At 36.3% G+C, this 16,700-nt stretch overlaps 1 protein-coding gene across 1 annotated transcript in view; it reads right to left on the reverse strand.

Annotated features, from left to right (window-relative positions):
- Window positions 1–289: 289 nt before the first annotated feature.
- VAMP7 (vesicle associated membrane protein 7) overlaps window positions 290–16,700 on the reverse strand; it is a 65,916-nt gene continuing 49,505 nt past the window's right edge. The window contains exons 6-8 of the mRNA XM_030850203.2: window positions 12,408–12,475; window positions 4,728–4,820; window positions 290–613 (exon numbers count right to left, since the gene is read on the reverse strand). Coding sequence (XP_030706063.1) covers window positions 545–613; window positions 4,728–4,820; window positions 12,408–12,475 — 230 coding nt within the window. The 3' untranslated portion in view covers window positions 290–544. The remainder of the gene's footprint in view (window positions 614–4,727; window positions 4,821–12,407; window positions 12,476–16,700) is intronic.

Consider the following 16,700-nt stretch of genomic DNA (forward strand, 5'->3'; position numbering starts at 1 on the left):
ACTGAGATAAAATGTTTTAATACTTTACCTGCTTGGGCTCCTAGAAACACCAACAATTAATTACAATTCCCCAAATAACAACAATTTTCCACGTATTTTATTTTCAAGCACTTAAAACCCTTCAAAATCAAAAGACATTAAGACGAGATGTTAGCAATACTGTCTCTTAAACTTTTGTGTGCACAAAGGTCATCCATAATTTCAGTAGACAGCTCATAAGACAGGTGGTTTCTACCTTGGTGATAGCTTTGTGCAGTTATAAACAAAAATGTATCTATAAGTAGATGACACTAGTTAACAAACCAAAGAAACAAAATGCCTTTTTAAGGCTCCTGCTGCAATAAATGGTTCGGTCTGAAGTGCACTGGAATAAACTGGTTGATAGGACAAAGATAAATCTGGAGGCATAGAAGAATATTAAAAAAAGAGAAAGAAGAGGGTTGAAGAGACTGGCAGACACCATCTGTCAGTATTAAAAGGCTTGAATCACACGGATTGCTTTTAACTCTTTGTTCTCTCGTATCCTTGGTTAATGATAACTTTTTTATTTCTTCACACAGCTTGGCCATGTAAATCCACCACAGAGTGGTGACACAATAATATAGATGAATACCTGGGGAGGGGCAGAGAAGGCAATTTTATCTTCTTGAATCCATCATAGGCTCCTAAATAATATATAAAGACTGATGAACAAATATTGGTTCCATTAGAGTAGGAGTTGTGTAATAATACAACATACTAATCAAGTATTTTCAAACACAGAAGTGGAATTAAAATGATCTTTTTTGATATAACCCACATCCACTTGAATTCCACTGTTTTCTTTTCTGGTAGGGAAAGCAGTGGGGTTGTTTCTCTTCACTGGGAAGTAGGCAGAATGGAATTATATAAGCAACTCTACTGATAACATCATTGTCATAAAGATCACAGATTAGCATGATTCCCTTAAGTATGATTTTATAATTAAGTATATTTTTAGGTTTTTGCACATGGATTAATTTTTCATTATCAGGATGATTAAAAATATTAAAAAGCATGAGTAGACTCTACATCTATATCACCTATGAGCAAAAATGTTGCCATGAACCTTTCAGTGGATTACAATGATAATTATAATTACCCAATTATAAGTAACACAGCAAAAATACTAGTCCTAATAAAGATGTACTAGCGTTTTAGGACTCAAAAACAGGATACACTGTATGATTCTGTTACGTGAAGTCCTAGAAGAGGCAAAAGTAGTCCACAGCAAAAGAAATCAGAACAATGGTAGCCACTCAGCTGGGGGTGGGGGTTGACTGAGAAAGGACATGAACCGTCTTTCTGGGGATGAAAACACTCTGTATCTTGATAAAAGTATGGGTTACACAAATGTGTGAATCTGTCATTGAACTGTATGCTTAAGATATGTGCATTTTCCTTTAAGTATCTCAATTTTAAAAAGCTTTAAAAATTGAAAAAACAAAAAAGAGGTATTAGCTTTTTAATTATGGTATTATAATTTTAAATTATGATATTCTGCATGGCATATGCTTGCTCAGATTACTACATTCCAAAAATAGATTCATTGTAAAATTTAGGTTCGCATTAAATCAGTCATTTTGTTCTCATTTAAATTGCAACTTTCTAAGATCTTTAAGTGACTGATTTCATTACTCACACACTTAGAAAAAACTACTTTATGAATTACATGCTCCCTACCTAAAGTCAGCAAAGTGTTTTTCCTTACTTCTCTATAAATGCTGGGGGTAGGGGTTATAGAAAATTCTGGTTATTAATAAATAGGCTAAACTACTCAACATATTCACATAAACACAGATATTCCAATTTGATAGAAAGTTGACTCTTTGCCACGGCTAAAATATAAGGATTTTTAAAGCTGAAGTACAGTATGTTAGGTGACAACACCTTCTGGTAAAGGGTTGGCAAGTCGGCAAAGTACTCTGCATGTAGTAAGTAATCAATAAATATAATCTGAATTTAATAATAATCTACCTTTATAAATCAATCTAAATTCCTAGACCAAAGAAGGAGGAAGAAGCTAAGCTGAGAAGCCAAGAATGTGCCACCTGAGGATCCTGAACAAGGGAACAATCAAGGCACAATTTCCAGTACAACATTAATAGAGCTATAGCTGCCCTTCTCTGTTAGGCAAGTCCAGCTGTCTAAGGTGGAAGACCTTCAATAGGGGTCAAGGAGAAGTGGAGCTGAGTCAGAGATATCTGCCAAGAGTTAACTTTGGGCATCTGTAAATGAAAAAAGGATGAGGAGGAAATGCTGCTTTGCCCAGACACAAACTACCCCCAAAGCAAAGGATCCCTCCCCCACTCCTTAGAGCAGCAGCTCTCAAGCTTTTGGTTCAGGACTTCTTTACACTCTTAAAAATTAGTGAGGACTCCAAAGACCTCTTGTTTAGAGGTGGGTTATAACTATCAACACTTAACCATATTAGAAATAAAATTTTAAAAATATACCCATTACGTATAAACATAACTAACTACATTTCTGTGAGGTCAGTTTTGTGTGTCAACTTGGGGAGGCTACACTGCACTGGTATCCAATCAAACACTAATCAAGGTGTTGCTGTATTTTGTAGATGTGATTAAAGCTCATAAATCAGTTGACTTTAAGTAAGGCAGATTATCCTACATAATCTGAATAAGCCTGATCCAAGCAGTTAAAAGGCCTTAAGAGTGGAGCCAAGGTTTCCTTGAAGAAGATATTCTGCCTGTATATACAGGTTTGCTCCTGCCCCTCAGGTCCAGCCAGCCCTTCCTGACAGCCTGCTCTGTGGATTTTGGACTTGCCTAGCCAGCTCTTGCCCTTGCAGAAACGAATTCCCTATGATATATCTCTGAATATATATCCAGACAAATTCAAGGAGAGAGTATATTTGTTAACAAGTACAACTTCTACGAAAAAAAAATGTTAAAATAAGAATAATAAAAGTTCTTAGAAATTTAAAGCATGGCTTTAAAAAATAAACATTTAAAAATTAATTTTTAAAAAGAAGAACTGGATAGCAGAATGAACAGAGCTGGAAGAGTTAGCTGAATGATTCACCCAGAATGTGTTGCAAAAAGGAGTTTAAACATATTAAAAAGGTTACCAGACATGCAGGATAGTTCAAAGAGGTCCAATATCTTTTTATATTGGGGTTCCAAAAGGAGGACAGCATACAGACTACATTTTTTTTTTGTTTATATTGATGTGGACCATTTTTAAAGTCTTTATTGAATTTGTTACAATATTGCTTCCGTTTTGTGTTTTGGATTTTTTGGCCACGAGGCATGTGGGATCTTAGCTCCCCAACCAGGGATTGAACCTGCACCTGCTGCATTGGAAGGCAAAGTCTTAACCACTGGACCACCAGGGAAGTCCCTAGACTACTTTATATTTATAGACAAGGGTAAGTAAGTAAGTATTAGGAAACTGAACTCACCATGCGTTAAAAGAATACTACAGGCTTCCCTGGTGGCGCAGTGGTTGAGAGTCCGCCTGCCGCTGCAGGGGACACGGGTTTGTGCCCCGGTCTGGGAAGATCCCACATGCCGCGGAGCGGCTGGGCCCGTGGGCCATGGCCGCTGAGCCTGCGCGTCCGGAGCCTGTGCTCCGCAACGGGAGAGGCCACAACAGTGAGAGGCCCGCGTACCACACACACACACACACAAAAAGGAATACTACATAATGACCTCTTAGTACTTATCCCAGAAATGAAAGAATAGTTAATTATTAGTGCTTTCATTAATGTCATTCAATATATTATTAAATGTTGTTATATTATCAATTCATTGGGTAGAGAAATACCATTTCTTAAAAAAAACTTTTAGCACTCTAGAAATAAAATGTTCTTTAACTTCACAATAAAAGTGACAAGAATTCATAGTAAATATCACTCATAAATATTAGAAGCATTCCAATTAAAACCAGGAACTAAATAAAGATTCCTACTGATACCACAATTATTCAGCACCGCTTGTAAATGAAATGTGTGTGTGTGTGCGTGTGTGTGTGTGTGTGTATAAATAAATGATGAGGTTAAGATTATTAATAGACAGTATCATAATTTATCTATAGCAGGAGTCAACAAACTACAGCCATTGCTTGTGAGCTAAGAATGGTTTTTATATTTTTCAACAGTTGTTTAAAAAAATAATATGTGACAGAGACTGTATGTGAACTGCAAGGCCTAAAATATTTACTATTTGGACCTCACAGAAAGTTTGCTGACTCCTGATCTACAGCACACAGAAGAATCAACTGACAAACTATTACAACTACTAAAAATTATGCAAGGTTGCCAGAAACAAAACAGATGAATTAGAAAAGAGAAAACAGAAACAAAGGAACAGAAAACAGAATTAACTAGAAAACAGAAATATAATTAGAAAATATTCACTCAATTAGAAAATGCAAGTTTAAAAGAGTCCCATTTCAGCAGTGAGAAAACCATTAAATAATCAGGAATATCTGGAATGCCTTAAACGACTACTTACATATAAGAATTCTCAGTAGGGAAATAGGGTTTAAGTAGGGATGCTATGACACAGTAACTTCATAGGAAAGCTAATCCCTGGTCATGTGTTTCACCATTAAAATTTATATGTAGCTCATTTCAGAGTGCTAATCATTTTTTTTCAGAGTGCTAATCACTGAGAAAGAATTCCAGCACCTAATTTCTTAGAGATTGAAATATAAAATCATATATTAAAAGGACAAAAACTTACGACCGATATGATGATGATGATGATAGTGAGCTTGAGATTCTTCATACACATGGCTCGGGCAAGATTTCTGCTGGTTGTTTTGAAGGTGACAGACTAGAAAAAAAAAAGCATGAATTGTCTGATCCCTGGCATTGACTACATGATTGATTTGCAATAATACCTGCAAAACTTTTACTTTCATTAAATTCTGTTTCAATGGTTTTTACCCCTTCCCTCTCCACAGGTAGAGACTGGCCATTCATAATCACTAGTTCCACAAAGCAGGACTCTGCCACATATATGGTAAGCAGTATGAGCCCACTGGAAAGGATTCCCTCCTTTTTCTTCTCCACCACAGCAATGCATGTGATGTTGAGCACTAGAAGTAGTTCTTCGTGATAGCAGAAAAGCCTTTTCATCTTCATGCTTCCAATAAGAAAGCATGAGCTAGTTGGCTGCAAACACATTTGCCTATTCTGCCCAGTATAATCCTGGCATTGTGAACCATAAGAACCTGTTCAATTTCCATAGGAAGATATGTATTTACTCGTATGAGGGCCCAAACCCAAAGAACTTCACTCCTTCAGTTATCCATTTTCTGTTGCAGCATCAATTTCTCAATAACTACTGAACGATTCCCACCAGGACACAAGCAGTTTAAAACAAACAAACAAACAAAAATCCCTAAGAGCCCAGCAATTCCACTCCTAGGTATATACCCAACAGAGATATTACATGTATAAGTTCATCTAAAGACATATACAAAAATGTTTCTAACTGCACTATTTGTCTAATCTCAAGACTGGAAACAACCCAAATGCCTACTAAGTGTACTGTATCATAAAGAATTTAACCTTGCCCAAACAGGGATCTGACCTTTGCTCTCAGCTCCTGGGAGGTAACCTTTTCTTTTCTGGGGGCCATGGGCTAGACAAATAGTAACAATGTGACTTAGTGCAGGGACTACTCACTCTAGAAAGCCCAACTATATGATTTAGGATAGGGGCTCTGGGTCTCTAGAGGAGCTAGAGACTGGAGACTCAGATTAAGCAAGTAGGCAATCAGTCAATCATGCTTATGTAATGAAACCACAATAAAAACTGAAAAATGAAATAACAAGGTCCTACTGTATAGCACAGGGAACTATGTTCAGTATCCTATAATAAGCCATAAAGGAAAAGAATGTGAAAAAGCATATATATATATATATATATATATATAACTGAATCACTTTACTGTACACCAGAAACTAATGCAACATTGTAAATCAACTATACTTCAATAAAAACAACAACAAAACTGAACAATGAAGCTTGGGCAAGCTTCCTTGTCGTACAATGCTCTGTGTATTTTGTGAAATAAAATTCATATTTTATGGCAAGACAAAAATTTAAACATAAAAATTTTTCTCTGCCCTTTGGCCTCCTCTCTCCCCACAATGTGCACTGTGTATCTGCATTATGCATTGACCAAACCTTCCCCATCAGCAAAAACTCCTGCTCAACCATAAAGACCAACATTCTCCCAGCACCAACAAGACAACTTAAAGATAACATTCCTTCTTGATCTTGTAAGGGGTCACAGTGACACTTAGATCTGGATTGTGTAAGTGTCAATAATATGTCATTTAATGTCCAGTCCTCTGTCTCAAAAGCCTTATAGAACTGTGACTTGACTTCTAACAGGCGGAACAGTTCTCTGAGCTTTCTGAGATTCTCTTCCCTGGTTATAATTCTCAAATTTGGCTCAAATAAAATTTTCCATTTCTTTCTTAGATGGACTGATTAATTCTTTGTTGACAATGTCATCACACATCTATGCTGGGAGAGTAATGAGCCCATGGGGAGAGAACAACAGAAACTGTGGGTTTGTTACCTCTCCAACTCCACCCCATGTGCTGCTTCTTTTGGCTGAGCTTAATCTGTGACCTTTGCCTGTAAAAACCATAACTATAATAGCTTTCATAGAGTTCTGTGAGTCCTTCTAGTGAGTTATCAAACCTTAGAATGGCTTGGGGAATGAACAAACTTGCAGCTGGTGTCAGAATTGAGGGAGGCTTGGGGACTGTGCCCTCTAAATTGTACATAGTTGGTGAACTTCTCAGTTGCCCAAACTCTTTTCAATTACTCACAAACTAAGTCACAATAAAGACTCCAAGAAGGAGGAAGATAATATGAATAAGAAAAAGTAGTGAGCAATGAAACTAATAAACCTAAATACAGTTATGTGATTCAACAGGTTGGGGTGAAGATTTCTCCACAATCCTCAGGTCAGTATTTGAACGCTGATATATCACCTGTTTAAAACCAGTTCAACTATAAAGAACAATTGTTACACCTTACCAAAGCTTCCCTTGGGGATGGGTGGGGGTGGATGTAAGTAGAAAAGAACAAAAAGATATAAAAACCCCTGTGAGAATGACAAGGGCAAGCTGACCAGCCTGATGGCCTCTCCACTTCATGTAGATGGTTTCACTAGCAGCTGATGATGCACTAAAAATGGGCAAAGGACTTGAATAATTTCTCCCAAGAAGATATACAAATTGTCAATAAGCACACGGAAAGATGATCAACATCATTAGTCCTTAGGGAAATGAAAATCAAAACCACAATGACATACCACTTCATACCCACCAGGATGGCTATAAGAAAAATACGGAAAATAACAAGTGCTGGTGAAGATGTGGAAAAACTGGTATCCTTGCACATGTTGGGAATGTAAAATGGTGTGGCAGTTATGAAAAAATGTTTGGTAGTCCCTCAAAAAGCTAAACATAGGATTACCATATGACCCAGTAATTCCACTCCTAGGTAAATACCCAAAGGAACTAAAAGCAGGGACTTGAATGGATACTTGTATGCCAATGTTCATAGCAGAATTATTCACAAGCGCCCAAAGATGGAAATAACTCAGTGGTCCATCAACAGATGAATGGATAAATAAAATGTGGTATATCCCTATAATGGAATATTATTCAGCCATAAAAAGAAATGAAGTCCTGACACATGCTACAACATGGATGAAACTTGAAAATATGATGCAAAGTGAATTAAGCCAGACACAAAAGGACAAATTATTGTAGGATTCCAATTATAGATCTCTAGAATAGGCAAATTCATAGAGACAGAAAGTAGATAAGAGGTTACCAGGGGCTGGGGGGAGTGGGAATGGGAACTTATTGGTTAACAGTTACAGAATTTGTTTGGCATAATGACAAAGTTTTGGACATAGATAGTGATGATGGCTGCACAACACTATGAATGTAATTAATGTCACTGAATTATACACTAAAATGGTTAAAATGGCAAATTTATTATATGTATATATTTCACCACAATTAAAAATTATAATGTAATATGCCAAAACCCATTGAACTGTACACTTTAAATGGGTCAACTGTATGGTCTGTGATTTATTGATCAATAAATAAATAATTACATAAGGTTGTTAGAAAAACCAAGAGGTGATAAAATGAAACAATTTTTTAAACATTTGAATAAACAAAATAAAAAAGAGGAACAAAGAGGACAGAGCAAATAAAAACCAAAGAGCAACATAGCTTACTGAAACTCAACTCTATCAATATTTATATTACATGTAAGTGGAATAAACATTTCAACTATAAATATACTTTATATATTAAGCAATGTAGAGGAAAGCATGCAAATGTTAAGGAGACACATGAAAGACATAAAAAAGATCAAAATCAAACTTGTAGACATGAAAAATACACAAAATGGGAGTAACAGATTACAAACTGCAGCATAAAAAGATAAGTAAACTTGAAGACACTGTAATAGAAACTATCCTAAATGAAACACAGAAAGAAAAAAGACTGAAAAAAACGAACAGAGCATCAGTGAGTTGTGGGACAACTTCAAGTGCTTTAATGTACACATAACTGGAGTCCTAGAAGGAAAGAAGGACAGAAAAATATTTGAAGAAATAACAGCTGACTGTTTTCATAATTTGATAAAAACTACAAACCCACAGTTCAACAAACCCAGAGCTGAAGAAACATAAAGAAAACTACACCAAAGTATATTATAATCAAATTTCTTAAAACCAATGATAGAAAAATCTTATAAGCACCCAGAGGAAAAAAAGACAAATTATATATGTAAAAACAACAGTGGAATTTTTGTCAGAAAGAAGAAAAAAGACAGTGATGAAACATCTTTCAAATATTGAAAGAAAAAAATAATATAGAATTCTATTCTGTGAAAATATCTGTAAGAAAAGGAAGTGAAATAAAGACTTTTCTGATATACAAATACTGAAAGAATTCATTACTAGCAGACCTACACTACAAGAAATGTTAAAAGACATCCTACAGGCAGAAAGAAAATGTCACCAGATGGAAATCTGGATCTACACAAAAGAATGAAGAGTTACGAGAAATATTAACTACATGGATAAATAGAAAAGATGTTTTTCTTATTATTTAAATCTCTTTTGAAGGTTATATGTGTGTATAAAAGTATGACAAAAATAGCACCAAGGCCAGGTAAAAATTGGAGGTATACTATTATAAGGTTCTCATACTATTTGTGAAGTGGGATAATACCACTTGGAGGTAGACTATGATAAGTTAAAGCCTTATACTGTAAACCTTAAAGCAATCACAAAATAACAAAACAGAATAAAAATGGAATTTAAGACATACTCATTAATGGAACAGAAGGCAGAAAAAGAGAGTGAAGGGAATAAAGAACAGATGGTAAAAAAAAAAAAAGGAAACAAATAGTAAAATGGTAGATTTAAAACCTTCCCACAAAGAAAACTCCAGGCTGAGACTGCTTCACTGGTGAATCCTTCCAAACAGCAAAGAAGCAAATAATATCGATACTACCTAAACTCTTTTGGAGGATAGAGAGAGAGAGGTAACACTTCCCAACCTGTTTGATGGGGCCAGTATATCCCTGATACCAAAGCCCAAAAAGAAAAATAAATTATAGACTAACATCCCTCATGAACACAGATACAAAATTTCTGAATAAATCAATAGCAAATCCAGTAAGGTATTATATAAAAAGGATACTGTATCATGATCTTGCAGGAATGCAAGGTTAGTTTAACATTCAGAAACAAATATTAGTTTAGTAAGTTAGGTTCAGTCATATTAACTGATTAAAGGAGAAAAACCATATAATCTTCTCAATATATAGAGAAAAAATATTTGATAAAATTCATGAATAAAACTCTGAAATGAGGAATTGAAGGAACTTCTTTCACCTGATAAAGGGTACCTATTAAAAGATCTACAGCTAACAACATAATTGTGAAAATACTGAATTTTTCCCCATAAGATGTGCTTCATTCAAGAATGTCCAGTCACAACTTGTCTTCACTATTGTGTAGAAGGTTCTAGCCAGTGCAATAATACAAGGAAAAGAAATAAAATGTAAGCACCTACAAAAAAGCTCGTAGAACTAATAAGTGAATTTTGGAAAGTTGAAGGATACAAACCAGGTCAATATACAAAAATTAATTTCATTTCTATATAATTAGCAATAAATATTGGAAAACAAAATTTAAAATAGAATGCAAAAGCATGAAATTCTCAAAGGTATATTTCACAAAATATGTGCAAGACTTGTACACCAAGAACTAAAAAGCACTGGTGAGAAAAATTAAAGAAATCCTATGCAAAAGCAGACATATGTCAAGTTTATGGATAGGAAGACTCAATGCTGTCAAGATTACCAATTCTCCTTAAGTTGACCTATCAGTTAAATGCAATCACAATCAAAGATACAAATTTTTTTTAAGGATGGAAAATAACAAGCTTATTCTGAAACACAAACGGAAATGCAAAGGACCTAAAATGGTGAAGACAGTCCTGGTGAAGAACAGAGTGAAGGACTTAGGGAATTCTATAAAGCTACAGTTAGCAATACAGTGTGGTACTGGCATAAAGACAGACAAAGAGAACAATGTAACAAAATAGAGAATCCAGAATTAAAGCCCCACAGAGGAGGATGGATAAATAGTGGTAGGTAGACTTATACAATGGAGTATGTAGTACAAAACAATAAAAAATAATAAATTATTACTACATTCAACAACATGGATGAATCTCATAGGCATACTGGTGAGTGAAAGGGGACAGATGCAAATATATAACATACGTTTCCATTTTTCTATACATTTTAAGAATGGGAAAAACATTATCTAGGGTGATATAAGTCAGAAAAGTTACTTCTGTTGGGGATTATTAACTGGAAGGGGCTTGAGGCTGCCTTCTGAGGTGCTGATAGTGTTTTATATCTTGACCTAGGTGGTGGTTACATGGGTATAAACATATGTAAAAAAATAACTGAGCTGCACACTTATTAAAAGTAGTACATTTACTGCACTTTATTGTATTTGTTATTCCTCCATAAAAAGAGGCAGCAGTTAATGAGTACCTTTTGTTAATCTGGGTGATGTAGTCAACAAAGTTAAGAAAGCTTTTTTTGGAAAGTGCAGACTATACTAGTACTGGTCAAACACAGGCCACTCCAGCTAAATAAGGTCATCTTCAGGGACTAAGGATACCTAAGAGATAGACTGGAAGTACAAAAAAACTTGTCATCAGATCTATAATCAGACACCTGTCTCTCTTTGTCCCCAAGCAACAGTTTACAAAGTGAGCCATTATAGAACCCTGGTGTCTTAACTTCCTGTATGGTGCCACTCTTCCTCCAATTTCCATGTACTTTGGTGAAAAAACTATTATCCTCCTAAGACCTACCGTTAATAGATGTCTCTGTAAAACTAACAATAACAATAAACCTTTAAATAGCTCTTACTATGTATCAGACACTGTGTTAGGGATTTTGCATGCATTGTGTGCTTTAACCCTCAAAACACTATGAAGAAGATTCATCTTCATTTTACAGATGATGATGACTGAGGCATAGAGAGTTTAAGTAACTTGCCTAAGGTCACACAACTAGTGAGTGACAGAGCTGGGATTCAATCCCAGGCAACCAGACTCTAGAGCTTGTGCTCTTAACCACTACAATCTACCTGTCAGTAAGAATGAACAAGATCACTCACTGATATCTGTTTCAAGGGGTAAATTTCTACTCTTCATGTAAATTTGTAATTGTATAGACCCAAATTGTAACTGATCTCTGCCCTCCTTCTATTCACTGTATATGTATCATCTTCCCTGAAAACTTTCATCCACCAACCAGATGGAAAATGCAGAGACACACGTAATTGTAGCATAAGTAGGTTACAGGGACACATCCTTCCCTATCAATCTCTGCCTCTTGCTTAATACAAGAAAAGCTCAAGCTGTCACGGTAAGCAAGAAAGTGACTAAACGGTCTGATTTTTAGGATCCACAATGGGTCACAACTGGCCCGCACTTTTGTTTTGTGTTTTACGAATATACAGAGAACAGACTGGTATATGTAGCTAAGGTGCTAAATTATGTAGGCATCAATCCAAAGCTTTAAAAAATTGTTTCTTTATATTGAGTATGTTTTCCAAGTGAAAGCTTCCTTAATGGCTATTAATTGGTTATGGCTTTTTTCTATGCCTCATTGATATCCTCATGATCACAATGTAGTCACATAATGGGGGTTAGAATGGAAAAAAAAAACCCACTAAAGTATTGAATTTAAGCCATTTCCCTATTATATTAGCCAGCAACCACGGTTTCTCTAGTTTACACCCTGGAAAAATATTACCATACCCCATACTTACCGAATCCACGAGATTTTCTGTTTTATCTATCAATAATTCCAATCTTTCGCCTCGCTGAGCTACCAGATCTGAAAATGTTGGAAAAACAAAAAATATCATGTTTATATTACAAATCTACTAATTTTGCCTTTAAGCCAAATCTGATTTTAATTATTGTTGGTATTCTTGACAACTCATATTTACTATGCAAGCACTTATATCTTTAAGTAATGAAAGACTTTAGTAAAGCTTATCAACTAAAGTAGGTGTTGTCAGTTTTTTTGTAAAGGGCCAGACACTAAATATTTTAGGCTTTGTGGGCCAAATGGTCTCAATTGCAATTACTGAACTCTGTCAGCCATAAACAATAAACGAATGGGCATGACTGTGTTCCAATGAAACTTTATTTAGAAAAAGAGGCCAGATTTGATCCAAGGGCTGTAGTTTGCAAACACCTGAATTAAGGGTATGATCTGAGAGTAAAAACCAAAAAAGAACCTTCAAAATAAATGAGAGTTGGACATTTCCAGAACTGCAGTGTGAGGAGCTCCACAGAGCCTCTCTCCAATAAAACCACCATAACTGGTAAAAATTATAAAAACAAACAAAAACAAGTTAAAGTCTCTGAAAACTGTGAATGTCCTAAGGGCATACAGCAAATGAAGAAACATTTACACAAGAAAATCAATGAATTCTTAGTAAGAAAAGTGAGAGTCTATGGTATTTGAGACATGATCTACTCCATGCTTCAGTTCAGTGAGATGGAAGCTCTACTCCTGGCAAATAAAGCCTGGGAGCGCTCTTTCCCCTCAGGTCCCATTCAAAGGCTATGCTTTGCCCCCAGGAGGAGCAACTCATCAGCATTTCTCCTCCTACCTCACCCCATCCCCAGGTCCATAAGGCAGAAGCTCTATTCTAGCATGGCATGACTGGTAGGTGTGAGGCTTCCTCCATCTACCTAGCCCCCATGCACAGGGCAGAAGCTCTACCGCAGGTGGAGGCCAAGAATAGTGGGCTCTGAGTGCCCCTGCCCTGACGTAACTCATAGAGTAGAGGTTCCATACTGGGAGAGGCAAGCCAAGAAAACCAGGGTTACCCAGCACTCCACTGGTAGGGCAAGGGTGTCACTCCAAGAGAAGCAGTCCACTGTCCCTATCCATAGCTCCAGAACAGTGGTTCATAGATTGTTCCCAGGGGGAAAGGCAGGACTTAAGAACAGAGAGCTCTCCTAAGAGAACAGACTTTATTTGGAACAGAGTATGGGGAAGTTCAAGCCTAAGGGTGCTGTCAAAAACAATGGAGATTTGAGAGATGAGCAGTTACAGGAAGCTGGGAGCTTCATGAGAATAACAAGCTAAACCATGTGACAGCTAGAAGTTTAACAGAGTACCTGGGGGAAGAGTCAGCTAAGAAGAACCCTCCTGAGGTCCGAACAAATACCTAAGACTGGCCTCAAACACAAGGGAACCCAAATCTAATTAGATCACTGGAGGACTTTATGTATGGGAAACTGTCAGAAAAATACAAATGGAACAATTAGTCTGCAATTAGTGGAGGCTAACAGCTGGGTGAGGTACCACAGAGGCAGGCTTAATAGGGAGATTAGGAAAAGAAACAAGAAAGCTGTGTCATTCCAGGGTGACTGTGTGCATGCCCAAGGCTGTTCCCTCTGAGAGGTGACATTAGAGGCTGCACACTGTGGGAGAAATAGACTTCAAAGAAAAAGTGCAGCCAAGTCACTAAACAAGTAAACCAGCAAACAATACACCCTAGGGGTTGGGAATCAGTACCCAGAATTGCTACATTATTGAAAATGTCCAATTTTCAAAAAAAGTTATGATATGAAAAGAAACAGGAAAGTGTGATCCATACACAGGAAAAAGAGCAGAAATTAGAAACTTGCTTTGGGGAGGGGGAGCTCAGCTGCTTCACTCAACAATGAAATGAAATTAGAAATCAATAACAAGGAAAACTTATGGGATTAAGTAAAAGCAGTGAATAGAAGGAAATTTATAGCAGCAAACACCTACATTACAGAGAAGAAAAATGTTATAGACTGAATTGAGTCCCCACAAATTCATATATTGAATCCCTAACCCCTAATGTGATAGTAGTTGGAGATGGGGCCTTTGGGAGATCATTAGATTTAGATGAGGCCATGAAGGCTTATGATGGGATTAGTGGCCTTATAAGAAGGAACACCAGAGAGCTTGCTCCCTGTCTTACTTCCAGCCATGTGAGGACACAGTGATAAGGCACCATCTGCAAGCTGGGAAGAGAGTTCCCATCAGAGCCCAACCATACAGGCACCCTGACCTTAGAATTCCAGCCTCCAGAACTGTGAGAAAATCAATTTCTGTTGTTTAAGCCACCCAGTCTATAGTAATTTTTTATAGTACTCTAAGTTGACTAAGACAAAAGATCCCAAATTAATAACCTACTGTCCTATCTTAAGGAACTGGAAAAAGAAGAGCAAACTAAATCCAAAGCTAACAGAGGGAAGTAGATAATAAACATTAGAGCAGAAAAAATATATAGATCATAAAAGAAAAATAGAGAAAATCAATGAAACCAAAAGTAGGTTTGAAAAGATCAACAAAATTGACAAATATTTGCATAAACAGACCAAAAAAAGAGAGAATACTCAAATTACTAAAATAATAACTATCAAATTCATAGAAATGAAAGGGATCCTAAGAGAATACTATGAACAAGAGTATGTCAACATATTAGATAAATGAAATGGATAAATTCCTAGAAAGACACAAACCACCAAAACAGACTCAAGAAGAAACAGAATATCTGAATAGAGCTACAACAAATAAAGAGATTGAATCAGTAATTTTTAAACTTTGCAGAAAGAAAAGCACAAGCACAGATGGCTTCAAGGGTGAATTCTACCAAACATTTCAAGAAGAATTAATACCAATTTTTTACAAATTCTTTTAAAAATAGAAGAGGAGGGAATACTTGCAACTCATCCTATAAGGTCAGTATTACTCTGGTATCAAAACCAGATAAAGGTATCACAAGAAAATAATAGATCAATATCTCTTATGAATAAAGACATAAGAAGTCCTCAGTAAAGTACTGGCAAAATGAATCCAGCAATATATAAAAAGGATTATACACCATGATGAAGTGGCATTTGTTTCAGAAATGCAAGGTTGATTTAGTATTCAAAAGTCAATTATTGTCATGTTTTAATAAAATAAAGGACAAAAACCAATATGATCATTTCAATAGATACAAAAAAGGACTTGACAAAAACCAACACCTTTACATGATAACTCAACAAACAAGAAATAGAAGGGAACTTCCTGAACCTGACAAATGGCACCTATGAAAGAACCACAGCTAACATCATACGTAACTGTGAAAGTCTTCCTAAGATCAGGAATAAGACAAGGATGTCCACTCTTGCTACTTTCATTCAACACTGTACCAGAGGTTCTAGCCAGGGCAATTAGGCAGGAGAAAGAAATGAAAGTTATCCAGATTGGAAAGGAAGAATTAAAACTCTACTTTCAGATGGTATGATCCTATATATATAAAATCATATGGAACTATTAAATGAGTTCAACAAGATTGTACAAGATCAAAATACAAAAACCAACTGTATTTCTATACATGAGCAATGAAAAATCCAAGAAAAAAAGAGAAAAATTCAATTTACAATAGCATAAAAAGATGGGAACAAGGCAAGAAAGATGTTGGAAGAGAGGTACTATTAAAAAGAAATTATTCTGGCACTTGTCAAAAATGGTAAGAAAGACTTTATTCAAGACTATTGCAATAGGGGTCAAGATTATTGGAATAGGGGAGAGAGACTGAGCTCAACTCTGAATATAACAAGGACAAGTGATGTCAGCATCATAGTGGCATAAGATATTCCTTTCTGTCCCCCCTTTTAAACAACTAGTTAGGCATCCATCCATGAACAAAAGTCCCTCTGTTAGAGTTCTGGGATCCAGATATGCCAAGGGACCTGGGAGGAGTCTCACCCACCTGTGCATCAGTAATAGGCAGAAAGACCATTGTATGAGCTGTGGAATCAGCAGGACCGGTGAACCTGCCCCAGTCCCTCTTGGCCATGGTTGGGCTGGGGAAAACCTGAAGAGTACTGACTTGAGCAGGCACCCAAGGACAAAAGAGAATTTGTATAACTCCAGCCTTGCTGAGGGGAGATTCCAGCATGCTACTGGAGCAAAACAAAACAAAACAAATTTGAGGCTGGGGCCTCCATGACTGGGGGAAGGGGGAAGGGAAGAAATCAGGAAAGAAGCAGGTAAGAATATCAATATTAAAGGGATA

The sequence above is a fragment of the Globicephala melas genome, chromosome X (assembly GCF_963455315.2).
Source record: "Globicephala melas chromosome X, mGloMel1.2, whole genome shotgun sequence".
In the NCBI taxonomy this organism is placed as follows: domain Eukaryota; kingdom Metazoa; phylum Chordata; class Mammalia; order Artiodactyla; family Delphinidae; genus Globicephala; species Globicephala melas.